This window comes from Cottoperca gobio, chromosome 23 (assembly GCF_900634415.1).
Source record: "Cottoperca gobio chromosome 23, fCotGob3.1, whole genome shotgun sequence".
NCBI lineage: Eukaryota > Metazoa > Chordata > Actinopteri > Perciformes > Bovichtidae > Cottoperca > Cottoperca gobio.
This window is the reverse complement of record NC_041377.1, coordinates 263,895-289,142: the sequence shown is the minus strand read 5'-3', so window position 1 is coordinate 289,142 and position 25,248 is coordinate 263,895. Positions and strand designations below refer to the sequence as shown.

Sequence of the window (25,248 nt, the reverse complement as noted above, 5' to 3'; positions counted from 1 at the left end):
AAAACCCAGGACTCCATGCTCATGTTGCATATCTTATTGTCATCATCTGGCGTCACATGACGGTCCTAAGTGCAGTTTTAGACGCTTCCTCAGCCTGACGAGAATTAAATTCCTCGAGCAAACCACGAGTCTGAATATTTTTGGCATTAAAGAATATCAACAGCTTCCAAAAATACGTATTGCAAATAATTTAAATGATCTCTTTCAGCCTGTTCAGGTTAACGAGAAGCCAAAACTTCCGCCAGCTTTCCTTTAATAAGTTCCCAGATTTGTTGTTATTGGCCCTGAAGCATTAAATTGTGTCGCTATTGTGCGTCATGCAGAATCCATTTTGCAGTTTGACCCAGGTGTGTGCATCCAGGCTGTGTGTGTGTGTGTGTGTGTGTGTGTGTGTGTGTGTGTGTGTGTGTTGTTTATTTTGACTAGGACAGTCTGGGGAATATCGTGGCACTATTGTTGGTTTAATGTGTTTGGAGTTAATAACCAGATGAGTGGATGAGCAGGGGAGGAGGGGAGCGAAGTGAGAAATGGAGCAATTTGGCATTTTGTGCTGAAAGAGAGATAGAGATGGAGGGAGAGATAAAGAGAGAATGAGACAAAGAGAGCCAGAGGGGTAAACAGAAAATGGTCCTTTTGCTAAAACACAACCTTAAGCGCCATGACGGGTTTGTTGCACTGTGTGTGTGTGTGTGTGTGTGTGTGTGTGTGTGTGTGTGTGTGTGTGTGTGTGTGTGTGTGTGTGTGTGTGTGTGTGTGTGTGTTTTGGCAGGGGACACGCCATGTCATTTATCTTAATGATACAGCCTGCCCACATGAGCCGCTGAGACACACACACACACACTTCAATTCACACACACGCACAGAATAAGTTTAATGTCTTCATTAACAGGCTATATCCTACATAATAGTCTCTGTGCACAACATGGCCTGGAAATCATTCAAAAATATAACAATAACAAGATAAATCAAAAGTGAAATGAACTGCGTGTAATTCGATCTGAATGGAAAAGACTCATTAACCTTGTGGTGAAAAATATACAGAGGGTTTGTAAAGAGGCCAAGACACGGAATTACTGTGTGATAAAGCGATGTTGTCTGACCACCCTGCAAATAACACAAAGACACGACTCGGCCTGAAACTTTCTCCCTTTTTTTAAATTGTAAATGCGATTTGAAAGTGCAATTTCTTTGTAACTTGCATATTTAACTGCATCTCAACCAAGTAAATTCACAATAACTCTGTCTGGTTAATATTCCCCGCATGACGGTGTGTTTTGCTATTTATGCTCACCACGTATTTTGGATTTTGAAAGAAATAAGTGCAATAAAGTGCAATACATATAATGTAATTATTCCATTTTATATTATGCAATTTATTTCATTTTTCAAAATAAAATACCCTGCACACTAATGAATAAAATGCAATAAATATTACCAACACAAAAAAAATATATATATCTTTTTGCTAATCTGTTAAAGTCAACATATCTTATTTAACACCATGTAATACAAACACAGGTCTGTAGTAAGAAAGATCCCAGTTATGGTCTTCGTCTAAATCAATTATCTATGACTTATTCTCATAAATAAATATCTATTTGCTGATTACTGCAGAACAAACGTGATTCAACCTCCGACCGGAACATCCCGGCTGAAAAGACGAAGACAAAAGGGCAATCTGTAGAAGAATCAAACCTTCTGAATGTGCGAACAAGAGACGACACGCTGCCACCCACACGGCTTGATTGACAGCTGCTCTCTGGGGAAGAGCGGGAGCCGCATCACAGAAACAAGTGTTCAGCACCAAAGACACAAAGAAATGTGGAAGATTTCCTCTTTTTAAAGTGCAAACAGTAAATGCTCCTCGCCTCGCTACCTGGAAAACAAAAAGCACAATCAATACTGGCCCCCTGAGAGCTGATTGGACACCTGAAATAGAGTTTGCATCAAACACACGTTTTTAAATCTTCTCGAACCTGAAATGTCATCTTGATGGAAAAACCCACAAACATCCAATGAAGATTTGAGGAGGGAAAGCCCGGAGATAAACGCACGCAGGCAGATTACTGCTCAGATGAACACCTGCCGGCGCTGCTGCGGTGCCACGTCCAGGGACGCACGGCCGACATCCGCTTTGAAACTGCAAGCCAACAGTTTCCCCTCGCTCAGCTGTGGCGACGCCGAGCAAACGCTTCGCCATCCAAGACAATTATCTGCTCTAATGGATTCAGTTGAGACGAGGCCGACCTGAGACGGAGGACGGATTTATTTTATTCTTTCCTAAAGCAGAGCGGCCAATTATATCGCCTTAACTAGGCGTTAGCTCTTTTAGCTCGACTACCGAGGCCCAATTAGAGCGCAGCTGCAGGTGGATTTTAATGGGAGGCTGTGTGTGTGTGGATCCTCAGCTCGTCTCTGGGTCGCTTGGTTATGAGCAAAGTTGCAGAGCTGCACATTTTCTTCCCTCTCCGAGCACTTCGGGGTCAGCCAGAAAGCGGCTTTGATTTCCGGCAAAAGTGCTCTTGTTGTCTCTGCAGCGAGGGAGGGAGGATTTGCAGGAGGAGGGGGGTGACTTTGGTGTTTTTCCACCAAAGTAACCAGTGGATTGTATAGATTTGCGAAGTGCTGCACTGACGGGATTAGAATATCCGCCAAATGCCCGTCAGACATGCGGCATTGTTTCATCCTCTTCCCGATTTCTCCATCTGACAATCTTCTCTTTATCGCGCTGTCACATATAAAATGTGTTCTCCGTCATTCATCCCCTGCTGTCACTCAGCCGCTCTGTGACACACATGAATTATACACATTAAGGGGCGTTTTTACAGCTGCACAGAGAGCAGAGAGAGAAAGGAAAAAAGTGAGAGAGGGGGGGGTAAGAAATGGAGAGTGTGTATCCCGTGCCCCCCAGAGGCCAGTGCGAGCAGTAATTGCAGCAGTAGTTAATGTGGGTCAGCGGCTGAGTTGAACCCCGGGGGTCAGAAGCGGCGTGGAGGGGAAGGGGAAGCACCGGAGTGATGGAGGGAGAAAGAGGAGTCTGTGTGAGAGCCTCGGGGTGGGAGGGCTCAGGGTGATGCTCTCTGATACACACTCCTTTCTTTTTCCCCCCTATTAATAAACCATCGTGCTGGACTGCAGGGCAATGCTCCTTTCACTCGCCCCCGCGTCCACCCGCCTCTCTAACCACACGTGTGCTCTGAACACACCTGCAGCTTAACCTGGAGCACGCAGAATAAATCTTAGTGGTCCTGATTTACAGGAAATGTTTCCTTCTGAAGCACCACATCAAACACGGAGGAAACAAAAAGGTCAATTAGTAAAGAGGAGAAACGCTCGTTGGGTCTGAACAAAGAAATCTAAATAAAAAGCACAAGAATCCAATTAATAATTAGTGTAAAGCCGAGGATATCTGTGAAGCATGGGACTCTTCACTGAAGCCCGGGCTAATGAAAGTCTTTTAAATAGATTAGTTGCTGCTTAAGCTCAGGTGACCCGTCCACCTGTTCTCTGGCAGGGGCCACTTGGATGTTTCATCATTTAATGTGAAAATTACACACACAAAAAAAAGATATTAAATGATGAAACGTACAAAGACAGTGCACCTCCACCTCTGAGGCAACAATGATCAGAAGAACACGGTCTGACAGATGCCTGACTTTAAATAAAAAGACAATATCGACCTGAAACACCAACATATTACAGCGAGCCCCCTCAGCTCCTCTCCAGCTCTGCTGCCTTGAAGCCCGGGGTCGACCTGTTGTTGGAGGGGCTAGATGTGTTGACAGAGTCGGGGTGCCGGGGGTCTTCGCTCAGTCAAAGGCCCCCTTCAGCAGCCATGAAGCATTTATGAACAGGCATCTCCCTCCTCTGCTCTCTATTCTACTCACAGCTCCTCTTCCTCTACCCTTCCTTTCCCACGTCCGTCTCCTTCTGTCTCACTCTTTCAGTTACACACGTCACCTCGAACACATCCTCTCCCCTTTACTCCGAGTCTGTGTGTGTTTCTGAGTGTCCCTGCTCGACAGCTTAGAGTATCTCCCACCGTTCTGAGCCCTCTCGGCCGTCAGGTAAATGTTTGTGCTGCGAGGAAAAGAGAGACACATGCACACAGATTGATGGAAAGAGCTTATTCATGGCAGTCTGCAGCACCTTCCCCCCCCCCCTAAGGTTGAAGTACAGGTACAATTCTCTGTAAATAAAAAGCACACATGCTGACATGAACTTAAAATAATATGCATGCTCTTATTGGCTTTCTGTGTGTGAGCCGTGAGTGTGCTGACTCTTAAACAGGTGGAACAGGAACACTGCAGGGATCGTGTGTGTGTGTGTGTGTGTGTGTGTGTGTGTGTGTGTGAGGTCCACTCCTCTGCTCTTTGATCCTCGTCTTGACAGCCCACCACCTGGGACGATCCGTCACACGCCGCATGGCTCCCGGGCCCGGCTACACCATGGGAATCACAACACACAGGGGCTAACGCAGCGCTAAAAGCAAACCTTCCTCTGCACATTATACACTGTCAGAATCGCTAATGCTAACACCAAAAGCTAACCCCAAAAGCTAACCCGCCCATGTACAGATTTGGCAAAAATGCCACCGGAATCATAATTCAGAGTGCGCGGCGAGCAGCTAAGACTCATACGGTGCTGTTGGAATCACAAAACCGACGGGCCAAAGCTTGAACACAGGTGCAAGTGGAATTATAATCCTTCTTGTGCACACAGCATTCACTCTGCACCGACTATTCAGGAAGTATGACACAGTTAAAACGGACATTTCACCCCAAATACTCTTACATGTAGTGTTATTTATTCAGATTGTTTAACTTTTTATTTTGGCAGTGATTATGCATGTGTGCCTTTAAAGGCCCGACACACACTCATACACCTGCACAGGTGTCCTCACTTCATGTGCCTGATTAGAGTGTGTGGGTCCGCACAGACTGGGCTTGATTGACACCTTGCTCTGGAACAGTTTGCACTTTTATGGTTTTTATTAACTTTACTGCATTCAGTCGTGCCAGAGTGCCAATTGTTACGTCGGGAAACCTGCTTAAATGAAGTGCAGGCAGCAGGTAAGAAGTTGTATATCCATCCACTGATAATGAAACAGTCGTAGGTGGTAGAGATCAACTTTTCCAGAACTTCTGGGTATTAGCGGAGGCAGTGGAAGCCACCACTTTCAGTCGTGTGTGTAAAAAGCCCCATCACGTTGGTGACCTCCATGAGGTAAATTGTATACACTTTAACCCAGTGATAGTCTGACAGTCATGACTCTTGTCCCCTCTTATCTCCGGGCCTTTAACTAGAAGAAGCTGGTGTGAAAGTCTCTGTTGGTAAATGAATACTGATAGTAGAAGTGGAGGGGGGGGGGCTCAGGGTTTAGTGAAGTGACACCCTGACTGCCTTTCACGCTGGGGGTCATAGAAGAAAACACTAAGCTGGGAGTTATCCCCGCTAATACACAGGCACTGCGGCATCTGAATCACAACACCGATCACGTTGCCGATGCTAGGCTAAGGGCCAACTATTCAACAACCGTGGCACCCAGAGGACACCGCAGGAATTCAGATCCATTACGCTCCCAGCCCCATCAAAGGGACTCTGGGATTCGGATGCCAAATCTGCTCCAGATGCTCACTGTTGGATTTCACTAAGATGCACTGCAGGGCAAGTGTCATAAGGGCCGGGTGTCTGCGATGTGGGCAACAAACCCACCGCCAGTCCGGAAACAATGGTGCACTCTCCTCGTTTCTGGAGGAATAAATTGAAACCCAAGTGAACGGATGAGCAGAAGCTGGAGGGAAGATGTAGAAGCTAAAACCTGAACAGACCGGTGGCTCCGCTGTGGATAACGTGGCCTCACCTTGTTCACCAAATCAACAAGAACTGTTGGTGACTTGGTGGTGGTCTAGTGGTACGCCTTCCAAACCAAACTCTAGAAGGTTGGGAGTTCAATACCAGGCTTCCACCATTGTACCCCTGAGCAAGGTCCTTAACCCTGAGCTGCTCCAGGGAGACTGTCCCTGTACTTAGTTAAGTCGCTCTGGATAAGAGCGTCTGCTGAATGACCTGTAACGTAAAGAACTGTGTTCGATACATACAAGAAAATAGTCAAACGCTCATCTGAGATGAAGTTTCGTGCAAACTTGTTTTTGTTCAATGCGGCGTAAAGATGCGTTCCAGTCAAAGTCGGAAACTAAAAACTTCCAACTTCCAAGCGTTCCAGGTGCACGATGTTTGGCGTCGTGCACCTGGAACACAAACAGAAAGCATGACTGTGACAAACTGATGTTTCTTTGGCAAGTGTACAATTGGACTCTCAGCAGCTTCTTGCACAAATAGATGAAACAGGAACTCGTGCCCTTGGTGTTGATTAAAAAGACGGCTGTTTTAATTAAATAAGTGACATAAATATACGTCACTCGTCTACTGTGTTCTCGTCTACTGTAGCCACATCGGCAGGTAAACTGCAAAAGTTCGTAAATGCTGTATTTTTCCCAATATTTTCAGTTATTTTTGTGGCATTTTTAACGTTTTCCGAAATAACGTTCAGAGATTGTTTACTGCTACCAGCGTTGACGACATATTCTGACATTAATTTACAGGCAGAACAGATTTTACTATATGATGGTACTTAACGTTGCTTTTTTAGTTACTGCGACTCCATGGGTGCCGCCATTGTTGTGTGACGTCAGACAGCTTCTTCTTCTTCTTCATGAGTTTACAAGTAGGAACTCCAACTCTGGGTGGCGTTCCAAGTCATTTATCTAGCATGACATCGCAAATATTTGAGTTGCAGCAGAAGCACGTTTATTTCAACTGTCGCGTGTCACGATTACTGCAAACAGTGTCACAATAATGAACTACATTTAAAGGATCTTTATCACATGTTTGCAAATACAAGTAGTAGTAGTAGTAGTAGTAGTAGTAGCAGTAGTAGTAGTAGTAGTAGTAGTAGTAGTAGTAGTAGCAGTAGTAGCAGCACTGTGTGGGCATCTGCAGAATGACATTAGCTTTACAGTCTAAGATAGATGCTGTGTTTAAGGTCATGCCATCGCTTAAAACACAGGTTTCCATTGTGCCTGGTGATGCATCGTGAACCTATTTGTTCTTCCAGCGTATCCTCAATATTTAATATTCGGCTCAAACATCGTCCTTCCTCTTCATTCTTGCTTTTCGATTCCCCTGCGGCTGTTAGAAAATAATTCAAAGGTGTCAAGAGGACGTAAACACAGACCAGAGTCCATACTGTGACTTTTACAACGTTTCCAACAGCTGCTTTTTTATATGAGGGGAAACAGAAAAGTCACACCTCTGTGTCTGATCTAAATATCCTCCAGCTGATGTTTGTCTGACTCTGCAGCTTTGCCTGCTGACTGAGAGTGATCCACAACCGCCGTGTTTCAGCCCCTCGCAGGGAGCACACACAGATTAAAGAGGAAGAATCCCTCTCTCTCTCCTTTTCTTATTTCCTCGCTGTGTTTGTGTGCGCTCATGCATCCGAGTGCACACACGACTGAGTAAGCAACTTGGTCATTTGCAGGTTAACTAAAAAGGTGAAACCGGGAGCTACATTTGGAGAAATTAGACTGTACTGCACGCAGAAATATAATTAAAATGTTATATTACCTAGACGTCTACATGTCGAATTAACCCGCAAGTCACTAAATCAGTGGGAGTTACTTAGTTAGGTGTGAACTAGTGAAGGAGGGAGCGTGAGCAATGAATAAATGAATACTTTCTGTCGAGAAAGAGCGAGTAAGCAACTGTTCACAGATTACTCCATGATTAATGAAGAGGCAACCCCTCTCTCCACCTCCTCCTCTTCATCTGTGTATTTGTATTGTTTGTGTAGCGTGCATGTGCGTCGCGGCGTGCGCGCGCTTCCTCAAGGCTCAAGTCATCAGCGCTGAAACAAATCCAAAAGCGCTCGCTCCCTCTCCGCTAGGATGTGTCGTCCTTAACATTCACTCAGTGTCCGCCAGTGTCGACAGGTGATGCCAAGCAGATGAATAGAGAAAATGCTCTTTGTTGCTCCTTATGCTCATCCCCTCTCTCTGTCTCTCTCTCTCCCTCCCCAGGCTGCTGTTTTGTCACGTTTTACACAAGGAAAGCTGCCCTTGAAGCCCAGAATGCACTGCACAACATAAAGACCTTAACAGGGGTGAGTGTGTGTCCTGGATTCTCCTCTGCCGACTTTCTCCTCTAATCACACACTTACAGCAGCACCCTGAGGCGGCCCCCGCCCCAGTGTGTGTGTGTGTGTGTGTGTGTGTGAAAATATGAGTGTGTTGCACTGCTGCCTCGGTGCATTCGCAAGCGTGTGAGTGACCGAGTGACTAAAGGAGTGAGCAGGTGAGCAGCTGAGTGCCAGAGTGAGTTTGTCAAACAAAATGCAAACAAAGGAGTCGATAAGTTAAACGTCTGCTTTGGAGTTTTCTGGTAAACATGTTCTTTATTTAAAATGAATGATGGATGAATTGCATTTAGCTGCTTAAGTTCCAGGATCCTGGTGTCGTGCAGGATGTCACAATGTCACGCTTTACTGGAGCACTTGGAACATGTTGTTAGTGACGCCTGCATCGTCTTCTTCTTGCCCAAAAACAACTACAACTGGTGATATGAGGACGTGTAATTAAACCACGGGGCGTCAAGTAGTCCCTTTTGATTTCACAGTCAGTAGCGACATGTGTTAATGTCCGTTTGTTACATGCATGCAGCCTTTTCAAAATAAACTTCCGTCTTCACAGGAAACAACTCGGTCAAGTTTAGGAAAAGATTGTTGTCTCTAATAACTACGGACGTGCCGATACCTGGTTCTCAATAATGTAATGAATACTTAGATTTAGTGGGATGTACAGTGCATTACGTCACGTAGGTATAACTTCTGACTGCTCAAATAGCCATTTAGAGCTAAATGTGTCATAAGGCGGGTGTTTTCCTGCTTAAATGCGTTTAGCTTCTGCATATGTGGAAACCTGTGCGTGAGCTTGACTATGAAGGTGTGTGTTGATGCTGTGGCATTGCATTTCTCTCATGCTCCACTATTGTTCCTTCCTGAGGCCCAAGAGAGCGATAGAGGAAGTGGGCCGGAGCTCGTGCTCTCACTCTTTTAGCCCTAGGTGGATATTTAGAGGCCCCTAGATCCGTTCTGCTTGGGCTATTGGCTGCTTCCCCTGCGTCTCTTCTTGGCTGCGCCGGCTAACTGGAATCTCATCAGTTGAGTGCTTGCACTCGCTTTGCTTCTGTCAGGTGGATCGGCGGATAGCCCTCCTGGGCAGGACTGGGCGGATACAGCGAATCCCACAAGAGCTGTACGCAGGGTTTGTGCTCAGGTTCCCGATTTGCAGTCGAGCTTGTTGTTTTTCACAGAGTCACCGTGTTAATTGTTCGTGGAAGAAGTATGTTAAACTCGGCCTGTATTCCTGTGCCATGAGAGTTAGTCACTTATCCCTTGTTGGAGGTGTGAAGCAGCCCTGGGGAGGACACATACTGCAGCACTTTCAGGATTATAGGAACATGAAATCGCCTTCGTCTACACCATAAAACCCTCCTTCCCTCTGTTCCGTCTGGTCATCCCTCCTCCTCCCTAACTTCTCTCTCCTGCGGCGTCTCTATCCGGTTCTTATGTTTGGGGCTGTTTGAAGTCGGGTACAAACACAATGTGATTGTAAAGGAGGAAGAGTGAGTGACTGGGTGAAGAAAGGTGGTGTTGTGAGGATATCAGGAGCTCTTCAAGGATAGGGCAAGTAGAGTTGAGTAAGAATACAAAAAGCAGTGACTTTAAATGGAAGTCCTTGTTATTGGTTGGTCTGAAAGCATTCGAGGCATTCTTCCATTTAGATTGCCGTTGCTTACAAGGCCATTAGTTTGGTTTCACAAGTGGAGGGGGATAGATACGAGTAAAGGGTTCTTCAACCTTCATCAAAGTGCATTCAATTTAATAAATTCATGCATTTTAAAATAGTTTTTCACCCACGAGTAGCATCTTCACATCCTTCCCCACCAAGAACACCGTGTTTGTGTTCTCAACGGCAAGACCCAAGGTCGTTGCTCCAGGTGTTGCCTGGTAGAGATGAGAACCGCGATGTACGCAAGAGATGAAACTACAAAGCAAGAGACTGCCTGACCTCGCTGTGAGATGTAAAAGGTGTATTACTGGGAGAACTGGAGATTTTAGTCTCCAATGAACTCATTTTGGTTCCCGGCAAACTGACCATTGACGGGCGACGTTGATCAACAGCACATGTGCACGTAATTAAAGCTGCATCATATTCATCACGGCAGAGCTGGCACTGACTGGATCCGATGTTTAATAAACGTGCAGTATTGACAGACGGATATGGTTTAAAAGCTAATATACAGGCAATAAATACAGTGCACTTGCAAATCAATAGTGGCATAATGACAGATCATTAAGTGGTTTGTTTATCATTTTTATCAAGGTTTCTTTTTTACACTCGCTTAGTTTAAAATAAAACGGTGCAGAACGAGGTGAAGGGAAGGAGTCAGCTGGAGGCAGGAGAGAGAAAACATGATGAGGGTGGTGAATTAATTTCTGAGCGAGGCGAGTCAAGACAAAAGGGAGAGCTGACAGAGAGAGGGGGAGAAATTGAACGGGAGGTTAGCGGAGTGACGGGCAGATGGACAGGAAAAAGGTGGAGTCGAGCACCCCAGCACGCTCGAGGGCAAAGCAATAAACGGGCCGCAGTTAAAAACCAATACCTGCTTATTAACTTCCCCCCTCTCCTGGCTTGTAAAAAGCCAGCAGAACAATGTTTGTATTGGCACCCTTCCCCTCCCTCGCTCTATCTCTCCTTCCAAAACCCCGGCCCTAACAGGGAGAGATGCAATCAGAGTGGAAAGCTGGGCGGGAGCCAAATTGGAGAAAAAAAGGGCACCGGTTTTGGCTGCACCAGCCGGCAGCCATGTTGGTTTAGGGAAGGGACAGTTGAATGGCTGCCATTTCTTTTGGAGGGCATTAAGTGAAGGGGTCTGTGGTTAATGTGATAAATCTCTCCCTCGCTCAGAGAGGCGACGCCGCTGACGGGAACCAAGGATTGAGATTCAGGTTTCCTCACAGGGTGACACGCAGGAGAAGCAGCAGCCGACAGAAGCTCCCTGCCTCTCCACGTCTCTCTCCGTCACTGCTCAGCCGTCTCTGCTGAAGCTCTGTCAGCCATCTGACAGCGCGTGTGTACCAAATGTATGCACATGTGATGTAAAGCGTGCAGAAAGTGTATATTCACGTCAGCTCCACGCCCGTCCGTCACACTTCAGAGATGGAGTAATGTTCTCCAAGTGTAACAGGCCAGAACAGGAACTGGGTGTTGCATCGCTCGGGCTCGCTGTTTTAGATTCTTTTTGATTATCATCCCTCCCAAAGGTTGTTGTGTCTCCTCTCGAAGAACACGCTATATTCATAGTTTCCAGTAAACAATGTCATCATGTGTTGAATGCAGCACAGCTTTCATCTACAGAGGAATCTTGGGAAGTTGGTAAAAGTACATCATTACTGCAACTAGCGTGTAACTCAGTGCTGTCAGGCATTTTTTAACTGCTTATGCAAAAGACAAATGTCCACAATGTGTCGCTTTTGTGCAGTTTGTCCAACCAAACGTGTAGATTAGTGAGGTTTAGATATGTTTTGTTACCTTTGCACTGAGCCAGACTGAGCTGTTTCCTCCTGTCTCCTGTCGTTATGCTAAGCTAAGCTAGCTGGCTGCAGCAGGTAGCTTTGTATTTGTCGTACAGACATGAGAGTGGAGTCTATCTTCTCATCTATCTCCACCAAAACGCACGTTTGTTCTACATGTGTCCATCAGAGAGGAATGAAATGTGAATGTAAATCATCATAAAGTAGCACGTTAACGTCCAGGCTGTGCACGTCTTATTTAACATGAATGAAAGTTACCTTTCGACGTTATTGCAATCAGTTTATCTAACTTTTTGAAAGATAAAAACTCCATAATCTTCAACACAATACTACAACACCACCACAGTGGACTGGAGTGGACCCTGAGATTAGCCCCTCAATGCTCACCTCAGAACACGTCAATCAACAGTTTAAATCCAGTTAACTATCTACATTAATGAGTCATCTGTACCACATGCACATGGAGTCTTTTCAATGAAACAAAGCTGTTTCTCAAAGAAGAACAGCTTTCACTGAAGTTCTTTCTAATGACCTGCTAATGAAGCTCTGGGGGGGTCGGAGACTAAGTGTGTGTGTCTGTCTGCGTGCTGCATGTGTTGCCTGGAGAGCCATGTGTTCATCTCCTCAACTCTAATAGCACTGGTGAGGTCTAAATACGCTTCTTTACACACACACACACACACACACACACACACACACACACACACACACACACACACACACACACACACACACACACAAACCCCTCCATAACCCATCTATCGGCGAAAAACATGCCCTGTACCCCTGGAGCGATTTAAAGCCATAAGACCAACCCCTGCTGCACGGGCTGATCCACGCCCCTGCATGACTCTTTAACACACACACACACACACACACACACGCACACACACTTACAGTACACACCCTTTTATGTGCACACAAGCATATGCCCCAGCACATTTATTGCATTACATTTTTTTTTCTTAATTCCCCCCTCCTGATCCACTTGGAGACACAAACACACTCCTCACTAACACAACACACACGCTGAGACACACACACACACACACACACACACACACACACACACCAACAACATAACATGTGGCGAGTTAAAGCCTGTCAGACAAGGTTGTTTGAGATTTTCCACTAAATTGAACTCTTTCATTAGTGGCTGACAGATGTCTAAATGCCCGGTGTCTCCCCTCTTTCTCCCCCGCACACACACCCCCGATGCCCGCCAAAAGGCCCCGAGGCCGCCGTTCTCCGTCTGAAGCCGGGTGGAGCGTGGAGGAGAAGGAAGGATGAAGGGAGGGGTGCGAGCTAATCTAGGACGTGTCCTCTGGAGTGCCCTCCAGCTTGGAGAAGTTCACTCCTTTATCCTCGTTTTCTTTCTCTCCGCACTCTCTCTACCTCTTGCCCTCTCTGCACCCCCCCCCCCCCCCCCCACACACACACCCCCCCTCTCTCTTTCTCTTTTGTCCTGTTGAATCTCTCTCTCCATCTTTTCTCCCTCTCTATCTCTCTCTCTCTGAATCAAAAGGCCTTTGATTCACAGTTTCTCTCAAGGATATTTCGTTCTGACAGTAAGGCTGTGGGGAGGGGAGGAAATCGAGGGAGGGTGATCAGAGGGTGTGTGTGTGGGGGGGGGGGCTTGTGTTTGAGGCTTCAGACGCGATCAGTCGAGCGGCATCCTCCATGTGGGCGGATCAGAGCGTTTGTCGAGCACCGAGCTTAATAAGAAGCGTGGGGCTCATTAAAACTACTGTCGCACTGAGACCACACACACACACACACACACACACACACACACACACAGGTCCCCACCTCCCTTACCTTTCTGCTGGCAAGATAATTAGCGACGCTCCGATGCCAGAATACAAGGCACGAGGTTGTGTGTGCTCGTGCAACCAACGGCACATCAAAGGCCGCTCATCAAAGCGAGTGTGATCTCGAGCAAGGTTAACGTTTAAAAGGAGCCATTTATAATCCAAAGACATAAGTCATTTAATCGGCCATTTATTATTTCAAGTTGGTGGACAGGGCTGCGGATAGACGCACACGCTGTAAGTGATAATGTGTATTATCATTTTCAATGATGTGAGAAATGGTATTCTTTCATGCAGACGCCCCCGTGGTCGTCAGAGAGACCGTTCCCGCCTTTGAAGGGGAACTTGTGTGCACGCTTGAGAAATAGTGGACTGTGGCTCCTCTCACGCTGCAGGCTGTGCGCTGTAACTCCGCTGCAGGGTCTGAGATGGACGGTGTGAAACGCTAACTGTATATAACATGCAATCGATGTTCCTGATGTCTGTCGCGCGGACAAATATCACCTGAAATCCTCGCAGCTCGCTGGTGAGGTCTTTAAATCCCCGGTGAACCGTGTAGAGTTGCACAAACTCGATCCTGACATTTATTTCTCAAGATGTACAAGTTGTCCACAAAGAAATCAAAACAGCGTGTCGACCACCAGACACCGATGCTCTCGGCTGACACCTGAGACGTGCGAGTGGCGTTTATCTGTTCCATAATGACCTCTGAATATAATCAAAAGGAATCCATCATAGCGGCGGTGTTAGCACGACACATACCAAGCCCCATTTATCAGCTAACTGATACCTGGGCTTCCCCTGAAGTGTGTGTTTTCTGCAAAGCACTTGATAGTAGTGCAGCGAGGGGAGGACAACACACACAGCTTGTCAGTCCGTGTGTGTTGTTTGTTCAGATGCGAGCCCATTACACATATCGCTGCTCAATCACAATTGCTCTCCACGCAGCACTTAAGCAGCAGACGAGCCGACTGGCAGGGAAAAGAGATGAGGTAACCTCCCGCTGACGGGTAGAGCCGGGAAATCTGACCACCGCAACCGTGCGAGGAGCTGGGAAGCACTTGTGGGTGGCGCTCAGCCTGATGCGGCGGCGTAGGATATTAAATGTATCATGTACTAAGCCGTGTGTCATCAAACATTCATGTGCTATAGCCTGGAGGACATTATGCAACAAGCTGAAAGGTTACACCTCCAACAAGCTGACCAGCACACACACACACACACACACACACACACACACACACACACACACACAAAACACATAACTTTGAATCCTGCACATAGATCATTCAAGTCCGGGAAAACAATAGTAGCTCATGTACTGCCAACGCCACACACACTTAATACACACACCTATTCCCAGCGCGGTGTCATTACAGAGGCTCATTATCAAAATCAATTCAATTAAAGGCTGTAATTGCTGTAGTGGAACCCAAATGCTATCGCAAACAGGGCTGAAGGAAAGCAAACCTCATCGATGCGCCGACCCTCAGAGTGCGTGTGCACACGTGTGTGTGTGTGTGTGTGTGTGTGTGTGTGTGTGTGTGTGCTCTTTATTTAACGAAAGAAATATTAATCGCTTGTTTCAAATTAACTTCCCTAACCCCTCTTTTCTCTTTGTGGCGGCGTTTAAGCATATTGATTCAGCGGCGGGAGGAGGGGAGGGGAAGGAAAAGGGGGGGACTGTGGCTAACTATGTTAAACACTTAGAGTAGTTAGTGTGGAGACGCGACGCAGCATAGCTAATGCCAAATCCCTCAATCATTCAGCGCACACACGCGGGCCGGGTTAATTGTTTACCGAGCTAAATGAAGTGGGGATAATGTAGGCTAACTGCGCGCTAAGCACTGCTAAGACGAGGGATATTATAAAGGACAATTTGATTTATAGCGGTTTGTTTGCTGAAAGGAGAATTAAAGTCACACTTTATCTGTATCAAGGTGTTTGTCAGAGTGTGTTGAAGCAGAGGGTTTGTACTGTGTCAAGTGTGTGTGTGTGTGTGTGTGTGTGTGTGTGTGTAGCAGCTTGTGTTTCACTGTTGGAGAGGGGAGACCCACCTGAAGGTTTTGATGTACATTCAAGACTCTACATCACAGGAAAGCAGGCGCTTCACACCAGGAGTTTGACTGATAGAAGTGTGCAGGCACGAGAGGCACGTCTGCTGCTTTCTTCATACGCCAGGTGTGCCGGATTATAGACCACTGATGTCATCGTTATAGGACGTTTAATCAAACTAAGAGAAGCCGTTGGAAAAGGTGGATTGGATGTAACTGGACTCTCTAAAGTCCTGACGCACCAAACATGTGGATGTCATTAAAGTTTTGCTCACTTTGAATGACTTTCTGTGCTGTTTAATGTCCAAACATCCCCAGTACACGTACAATAACTCAACGTGTGCACGCGCCGTGACTCAGATCCGCTTCAACATTCTGTTCTTGGTCCGTGTCGCAGCCGTCCACCAAGTTTCAGGAAAGTCGGGCGAGCAGTTCTTCCGTAATCCTGCAGACAAACAAACCGAAACATAAGCTTCGTGGTGGAAGTAAAAAAGCTGAAAATGGTAATCATGGCTGTAAATACCCACTGTTTTGTGTTTGCAAGCTTCAAACTCTCATTGTATTGGTGGAAATATATTGTTGTTGTCCGTGTGTTGATTGTACACCACCGATCCAAAACTACAACCAAGTCCCCAAACACGCTCTAATTTAACCCCTTTATATTCTGAAGCTTCAGGAAAAGGTTCTCTTTCCATTTAAAAAACGTAGGTGAGGCGTCCTTTGTGTTATCGCCAATGATCACCGTCTAGAGGTCATGGCAGTGTGTGTGCGCACGGGTGTGTGTGTGTGTGTGTGTGTCGTTTGCATGGTCGGCCACTGATATTGAATCCCGACTGCGAGGGCCATCTGCCTGACTTTGACCCAGCAGCTCACCGTCACACCTTCAGAGAGGAGGGAGGAGAAAGTGTGTGTGTGTGTGTGTGTGTGTGTGTGTGTGTGTGTGTGTGTGTGTGTGTGTGTGTGTGTGTGTGTGTGTGTGTGTGTGTGTGTGTGTGTGTGTGTGTGTGTGTGTGTGTGTGTGTGTGTGTGAGACCCAGACAGAGAGAGGCTGGTGTTTGGTGCCATACAGTATGTGCACTCCCCAGTTTTTGGCACACACACTCTGGTCATGTGAAGTTGGCTGTTGCTTTGAAGGTGCCAACTGCTGGCAAAGGCCGCACACACACACACACAACACACACACACACACACACACACACACACACACACACTCATCCTATTCCCAGCGTGAGCCTCGAGTTAGTCCTCTGGCTCCAGGAGACGTCCACCTCTGAACTTTTTAGCACGGGGGCATTTCTGGAAGACGTCGGCGGGCGAGCGCAGGCGACAGGGGATCACGTTAACCCAGGAGCTGCAGTTAACATTTAGGAAGTGTAGAGTTTCCTGCACTCGATGCACCAGGAGGGACAGTTTAACGGCCAGCCGAGGGGGCGGGTTAGCACGTAGATCGCCTGATTGCCGGACAGGTTGCCGAGAGTCTCTGTAGGTAATGGGGACATAAATATAAAAAAGGTTGAAAGGAAAAGAGGAGGGTTAGTGGGTGTCAGTAAGTCCGGCAGATAGACACTTTGCCTCTGCCAGGAAGGACGGGGGATTAAAGAGACTGTCCCAGAACTGGAAGCTCGTAAAATCCATCCACTCTGATCCCTCTGGTGTAATGTGGACCTTATGCTTCCACTCAGTGGCTTCTTACTGATCTAAATATCCTCTGGTGATTACATCGGCTTATCTTGCATGGCGACAGTTCTGACGTGTCGGGCTCACACACACACATTAAAGCTCAATTACTCAATGTTTTCATATTAATAGAGAATCAGAGGACCGTGTGAAATGTACCCCCCAACTCTTTCAGCCTGCTTTAGCTCATTGTTTTGGTTTTACAGCACATGTACTGAATGATTCAACGCTCGCCCCAAACAGCAGAGAGACAAAGTGAACGTAGTGCACACACACACACACACAGTGACAGAGGCTCCCTTCATTACACTACATATTTATATATGTGTGTGTGTGTGTGTGTGTGTGTGTGTGTGGCCTTACAGTTGGTGGAAGCTCTTCATAATGCTAGCCAGTGAAATAATGAGTACAATGAATTACAAAAATGTGTTTTTAGCCCCTTCAATAAACAGGACATGGGCTGTAATGATGAAGACATTATGAAGCTCTCCGTCAGGAGGAAGCACTTCAAACCTCTAACAACTTGAACAAAATGAGAATTTCCCCCAGTGCAAGATGAATGAAGTCATTAAGTAAAATGTGATTTGGACACGAATAAGCAAACAATCACCGCTGATTCCAGAGCCGACGTAGCCGCTGCTCCACAAACTATAAATCCAAATAAATGAAAGTATTTTATAGCCGGCTCATAAATGTAACACATTTCTTCTGCAGTAATTGTAGAGCTGCAAGTAAGTAGTTGTTAAGCAGTGGGACAACATGCAACTCATTGTTAGCGGTGTGGGTGGGGACTTTCAGTTTGCACATTAGTATGTAAATGAAATGTTAATGGATTTTTCAAAGGTGTTTGATTTCTCATGTGTTCTACAGCCGAGCCCAGCGTGACTCAGTCCATCACAAGTCAACTCTGCACTTTGTAATACGCCAATTCAAGCGCTCTAAAAAATGATTAAAAACAAATGGTGACACTTGAAGTGCACGAGGAGCAGATAATAAGCCCCTTTAAAGTTTTACCACATAATAATCAAACAACCGGAAATTGCATCAAGTCTTCAGCTCTTATTTTGTAAATCACGCTCAATTAGAGATCCACCAGAGGAAGACGAGGAAGAGTTGGCGTGCACATGGGGCTGTGGAAGGTAAACAGGAAGCAGATTACGCAGCCCCCTCCTGACTCGACAGATACATGTGTAAAGCTAAATGCCAGCGCAGCATCGTGCCGGCTGCACACATGGCTTTACGTCGTGAAGGTTCTGGTTCTCTGTGCTTCTTTACGAGGCTGAGCAGTTTTGCCGGGCTCCCACTGAGCGCATAATGAATGGCAGGCTGCGGCTGTGGGCCTGCCAGGCAGGAAGAAACAGCACTGTGGAATTATGGGATAGTGGAAGAGAGTCTTGTGTTTGTGGGTCCCGGCGGGAGCTCTCCGAGATCAAACGTGTCGACAGCGCCGCCCGGGCATTCTGGGTAGACAGACCTGAGGGTGAGACGCCTGAAAAGCAGACATCGGTTTTTTGTGTGCGTGCGTGGGTGTGTGTGTGTGTGTCTGTGCGTGTGTGCGTGCGTGTGTGTGTGCGTGCGTGTGTGTGTGTGTGTGTGCGTGTGTGTGTGTGTGCGTGTGTGTGTTTTTGTTGTTTGCCTTTTATAGGACAGACTTTGAAATGGATTAAAGACTGACTTGATGTGACTTCCAGGTTTGCTTTGACACGACTTTCCTCCTTTTGATGTGGCTTCAACACACACACACACACACACACACACACACACACACACACACACACACACACACACACACCTAATCCATGTCCCTCCATCTGTCCTTGTGTCAGTGATACTGTACTGAGTGCAGCCTGAAGGGTTGGTCTGCGTGAGTCTCTTCCCTCCTTCTGTCGTCCGTCCTCTCTCCATCCTCTCTTCCCTTCTGATCCTTTGTCTTTCTCTCACCGTGTCACCGTTATGTCTCTCTTTGTTTCTCTCCTTCCCCTTTTCTTTTTCTTATATAAGCTTAAATGTTCTATGTCTGTCTTGCTTCCTTGTCTTTATATCCTCACGCAGACATTTGCGGCTGATGCAATCACCAAAGTACAAGTTAAAGCGTTCAACCATCACATTTTAATTTCATTTCTACTTTCTCATTTCATTCTCACTCCATTTCTTACTGTAGCTTTTTCTTTCTCTCTTTTTCTTTTCCCCTTTCTTGCCCTATATTCAGCCCTTTGCATGAAAAGGCATCACAACTGTTCAATATATACATATAGATATACACATTGTAATATTCTTTAGTTTCCTTTTCCTCCTGATACTCCTTCTTTACTTCCTTGGTTTCCATCTCACTGTGTCTTTTCCTTCAGTCTTTCTTGTTTTCCTTTAGTGCAGACATGCATCACAAACCTCATGTCAGCCATGACACATTTCACACCCTTTTGTTTCATGGTGTACCATGATTGGCTTGTTGCAAAGCTGCAATGATGGGCTTGTTTGTCTCTTTGTTCTTTTTTGGTTATATTTTGGAGGGAGTCAGTAATGGTCTGCAGTGTCAGGTGCCATTCTGTCTTTCTTTGTTAGTTCCCCCTCCACCATTGACTGCCCCCATCAGGCAGGTTTGGGAACTTATCAGCGGACAGACTGTGTGTGTGTGGGTGTGTGTGTGTGTGTGTGTGTGTGTGGGTGTGTGTGTGTGTGGGACATGTCTGGGAGATGGGAAAAAGAAGCAGAGAGTGTGGATGATAAGGAAGAGAGCAAGAGGGAGAGAGTTGGCATAAAGGTGTGTGATAGAATTGGAAGATCAAAGCCTTCTGTCACAGCGTGACTGAGCCCAGGGGCGTTATGGGTAAGACAGGGCACACACACACACACACTCATACGGACACACACACTCTCACACTCGCTGCTGGTATTTGACTCTGAGTGTGATTGATACTGGGCTAGATTTGGAGAATCACTGTCATTCGTCTCTCCGCAGATCAAACAGCCACATAATCTCCCATAAAGGAAAGGGAGATGGAGGGAATAAAAAAAAGGGACGGAGAGGGAGAGGTTGAAGGAGGGAGAGAGGGAGGGAGGGAGAGAGAGGGAGGTGACAAAGCCTTCTCATCTGTGAAGTGTTTTCTTGTTTTCCATAAAAGAAGAGTCGCCACCTTAATAACACATCCATCATTCAGCTCCATTAAACTGCTTCTTCTTCACATCAGAGAGATATCCAGTATCTTAAAAGACACGTTTAAATCCCGTTTACACCCGGCAGAAACATGTGCATCTCGCTGCCTTATCTCTGACCTGCGGCGCACCTGCGGCGCACCTGTGCGTATTAATGTATTTACTAAGATCCAACGCCGAGGCGAGCAGAATCATGATGGTGGGAAGACTTATTGATTGTAGGTTAGAATGGAAAAGGCATGTGATCACATACATGTTTTATGTTAATAACGTAGAGCGTGAGATGGATTGCTGATTGCTGGAATCACCTTGGGAGGGGGGGACACAGGGGTTAATTAGCTATCCACCACCTCAGTGACCTGAGGTTCGATTCCTCGCAGTAAATGCATCCATTACTCCTCTGTTCTGACCCCACGGGTGGAAAGGGGACAGACGGAGGAACAGATACAGAATATGAGATTTATTTGTCAATTACTCCAGATGCTTACAGATTACTGACCAGAATCACAGATCAACAACCTGAGGAAACAAAATGGCCAATCAGAACTACATCAGTCAACACTTCCTGTATCTAGTCTGTACACAGAGCTCCTGATGCCACAGTTTGTTTTGTCGTTTATCTCAAGCCATCTTTACGTAATATATCCATATGAGCCCATGTGTTGGTGTTGTAGCTGGCTAGTTATTAGCTCGCTAGCTTAGCTGGTTTTAGCATAAGGTGTTCAGAAACTGCTGCTACTTGTTGTTGTTCTACTTCTTCTTCTTCGTTGTTTATTGTTAGTCTTCTGCGTCCCATTCTGGGTCTTGGACTGCATCTTCTTGGAGGTTAAGTTTGTCAGCAGGATTACAGAAACACTGCTGGTCCAGTTCTAATGAAACTTGGGGCATAAGTGTAGCACGGGCCAAAGAAGAACCCATTTAATGTTGGATCAGATCTGAATCATAGGGCGCACACACTCATTATTTTACACTTATGGAAACGGCCTTGGCAGAGGTCTGCGCTCTCTGAGTGCCCTAATAGTTGTTCTTGGTTTTAATCTTTCTCTCCATGCCTGCTGGACTTCTGGTCCTGTTCTTCAAACAACTTAATGTAACATAACGGGTGCATTTATATTGTATATCTGGCTAATTGAGATGCACACACCAATGAATGTTTAAACCATATCTGCCATATTTAGTATGAGACACCTGCGAGTGTAAGTGCAGGCAACGTATGATTGTGTTCATGCTCGTGTATGTGAGCAGCATTTGATATATTCTGTCCTTCTCTTCTGTCTCTACAGATGCACCACCCTATTCAAATGAAACCTGCAGACAGTGAGAAATCTAACGGTGAGTGGCCACACACACACACACACACATGCACGCAATGACAGGCGCATCAATATCACACACACACGCATCAATAGCCTTTTTGAATTTGCTTGGTAATAGCTATTTCACCCATGTGTTTGCTCGCTGCTTGACTGGCAGACGGGACGAGGGACTGGGAGAAAAAAAGATGGAGCGAGAGACATAAAGAGGAACAGAGAGAGGGCGGGGGGGGGGGGTGCTCATATATATAAATATATTCGTATATGTGTGATGAATTATTAAGGTGCTTCATAAGGAGGTCAGTGAAAGTTGAATCGGTTTGGCCTTGTGGTGAACCAGCCTCTTTTCCCTCTAGGCTGCTCGCTCACACAAACATGTCTCGCTACACACACACACACACACACACACACACACACACACACGTCGCCCTCAGATCACCATTTCCAAACTACATATAGCAGATGCAGTTCTGAAGAGACTTCCTGTAAGGAGCCTCCTTCTCATACTAAAGACGAAGCTGTTGTATCAGATTGTCTTTGAAGGCAGCCTGGTCTCCCAAAAATCACATTCCCACACACCGAAGTGACGCTGTCAATTCCGACGTGTAGGTTAGTTAGAAACGTTTCTAAACTTCTTCTTCAGGTTTAGGCAACAAAACTATTTGGTGAAGTCTTGGAAAAGATCGGGCGTTTGGGTTCGATAAGTACGACTGTATTGATTTCCTCCGCTGTCTGAGCTCCGAGCCTATTGATTCATGCTGAGGACGTGAATCTATAACAACATCTCATTAATACAGGATGTAGTTTCATTGTTTTTAGCAAATATTACTCAAATGTGCTGCAGAAAACGCAGCATGCACAGCAGGGCTCCTCTCCTGGTGAGTCGGCGTGAGCACTGAGCAGGGCATGATTTCATTTGATTGCTCTGAAGTGGGCATGACCTTTCAATCAACCACGGGGAGCTGAAGCCGTCTCTCACCTGCTCTGTTAGATCACCAGAGAGAGAAATTAATAACTTTTGAAACATAAACAAGGTTTTATTCAGCAGATAAACTCGTTCACCTTCGACCCTCGACTGCGTGTTGTTTTATATGATGGGAGGATATGTCCCCCCTCAAGTGCAGGAGAAATCATAAGAGATATTTCAATGTTTCACAGTAGTCGAGGTACAGTTGGAAACTAAAAGATGATGTTATGAAGTTGTAGTTTAGTGGGAGAGGAGAGTGAACACGGTGTTTCTAAACCAAATCAGATTTTCTTTCTTTCTTTTCTGCTTGATTTATTCAGTTTTGAGGGTCAATTCCCCCAAAGTCATATTCCTCTTTCCAAATCAAATCAAATGTATTTATACAGCCCAATATCACAAATTACACATGTGTCTCAGTGTTTACAGACTGTACATACAACCCCCTCTGTCCTCAGACCCTCTGTTCTTAGACCCTCTGTCCTCAGACCCTCTGTCCTTACACCCTCTGTCCTTAGACCCTCTGTCCTTAGACCCTCTGTCCTCAGACCCTCTCTCCTTAGACCCTTTGTCCTTAGACCCTCTCTCCTTAGACCCTCTCTCCTTAGACCCTCTGTCCTTAGACCCTCTCTCCATAGACCCTCTCTCCTTAGACCCTCTGTCCTTAGACCCTCTCTCCTCAGACCCTCTCTCCTTAGACCCTCTGTCCTTAGACCCTCTCTCCTTAGACCCTCTGTCCTTAGACCCTCTGTTCTTAGACCCTCTGTCCTCAGACCCTCTGTCCTTAGGCCCTCTGTCCTCAGACCCTCTGTCCTTAGACCCTCTGTCCTCAGACCCTCTCTCCTTAGACCCTTTGTCCTTAGACCCTCTCTCCTTAGACCCTCTGTTCTTAGACCCTCTGTCCTCAGACCCTCTCTCCTTAGACCCTCTCTCCTTAGACCCTCTCTCCTTAGACCCTCGCATCGCACAAGGAAACACTTCCTAAAAGAAACCCCATAATGAAAGGGGGTAAAATGGAAGAAACCTCAGGGAGAGACTGAGAAGGGATCCCTCTCCCAGGACGGACAGACGTGCAATAGATGTCGTGTGTACAGGATAAACAACATAGTACAAATACAACATTTGACAGAAATGATGTTGTGTTGAAAAAGAGAAAGTTTGGATGAATCCAGGAAAATGTCAATAAGGCTTCCTGGTGTCCAGCAGGACCAGGGCAGCAGGCGCAGCCACGATTCATGATCCTGACGTAAACTTTATCAGTGGCAACCTGCCACATGAGAGACACAGAACCTCTGGGGATGATGCCCCGGATGATGAGTTAGTAACATACATTTACATAAATGCATACAGAGAGAGGGGGAGAAGAAGAGAGGGAGGGGAGGAGAGAGGAAGAGAAGGAGTGCAGGGAGGTGTCCCCCGGCAGTCTAAGCCTATAGCAGTATAACTAGGGGCTGATCCAGGGCAAACCTGAGCCAGCCCTACCTAAGCTTTATCAAAAAGGAAAGCCTGCTCTTAAATGTGGAGAGGGTGTCTGCCTCCCGAACACAAACTGGAAGCTGGTTCCACTGGAGAGGAGCTTGATAGCTGAAGGCTCTGGCTCCCATTGTGCTCTTAGAGACTCTGCAGAGGTTTTCTAGTTTATGTTTTATGGTGGGATTATAAAGTGACAGTCCTCTGGACAATGATGCCTTAAAAGCCGACCCATCTTTGACGACCGCCGTTTTTAAATCTCTTCCAGCAAATTGCGTGGCGTCGATACTAAACCGAATAAGACTTAATGTTGGGGGGTCTTGGGCCCACACGATGATTCATTCATGATATTTGCTGCTGAACCTTCTGCACTTGTAATAAACTACATTTGAAAAGCCGAATGGCAACATGAGCCACATTCCTGCGTATAATCCCGAGACCTCACAGCTGACAGTTTTTTAACCTCAGGTGGAAAAAATATTTCCCATTTAAAATGGTTGTCAGCGGGTTATTCAGGGTGACACAGCTGAAGAAATCTCTGCAGCAGATATCGGAACGTTTTGCCAAATAAAATTGAAATTATTTGCATGGCTAAGTAAGAAAATGTGTGTTTTTGCAATGTGTGTGAACTGACCCTTAAAGCTGGGTAATTGAGCAGAATATGAAAATGGATACGGCGACGATTGAATGAAGTGACAGGTAGTTTTAAAGGTGTTGTCCTGACATGTTATTAGCAGGCTTTGCCATAACTCCACATCACAGAGGAGTCCTTCGGGCTGTCGCACAGACGATGGAGTAGCATCATAAGCCACCTGCTCTATCACTGTCCACTGCGGGGAAATACAATAAAACGACAGTATCCAGCAAGGCAGGGGAGTAATCCTTATAAAAGCCATCATCCGCTCCACTGAAATACGGCGAAATACGACTTTATAAGACATAACCGTCGGGGTAACGATGGTGGAACTTAATAAAGCAGCCACGACTCACAGCTGGCATGGTGAAATATAGAGCGGACCATACGTAACATATCCATCCACTTAATGGTAATGACCTTTAATAAACCCAGTGTAACAGTGACGAATGGCTGCTCAGAGCTTTATGAGTTTAAGTAGAAGTAGAAGTAGAAGAGATGTACATTATAACACAG

The 25,248-nt window shown here is 46.2% G+C and overlaps 1 protein-coding gene across 33 annotated transcripts in view; it reads left to right on the top strand.

Annotated features, from left to right (window-relative positions):
• Window positions 1-25,248, top strand: part of celf2 (cugbp, Elav-like family member 2) — a 161,028-nt gene that overhangs the window by 100,835 nt on the left and 34,945 nt on the right. For all 33 annotated transcript variants that reach the window (XM_029461992.1, XM_029462019.1, XM_029462018.1 and 30 more), the window contains 2 exons: window positions 8,082-8,164; window positions 21,635-21,683. In XM_029461992.1, coding sequence (XP_029317852.1) covers window positions 8,082-8,164; window positions 21,635-21,683 — 132 coding nt within the window. The remainder of the gene's footprint in view (window positions 1-8,081; window positions 8,165-21,634; window positions 21,684-25,248) is intronic.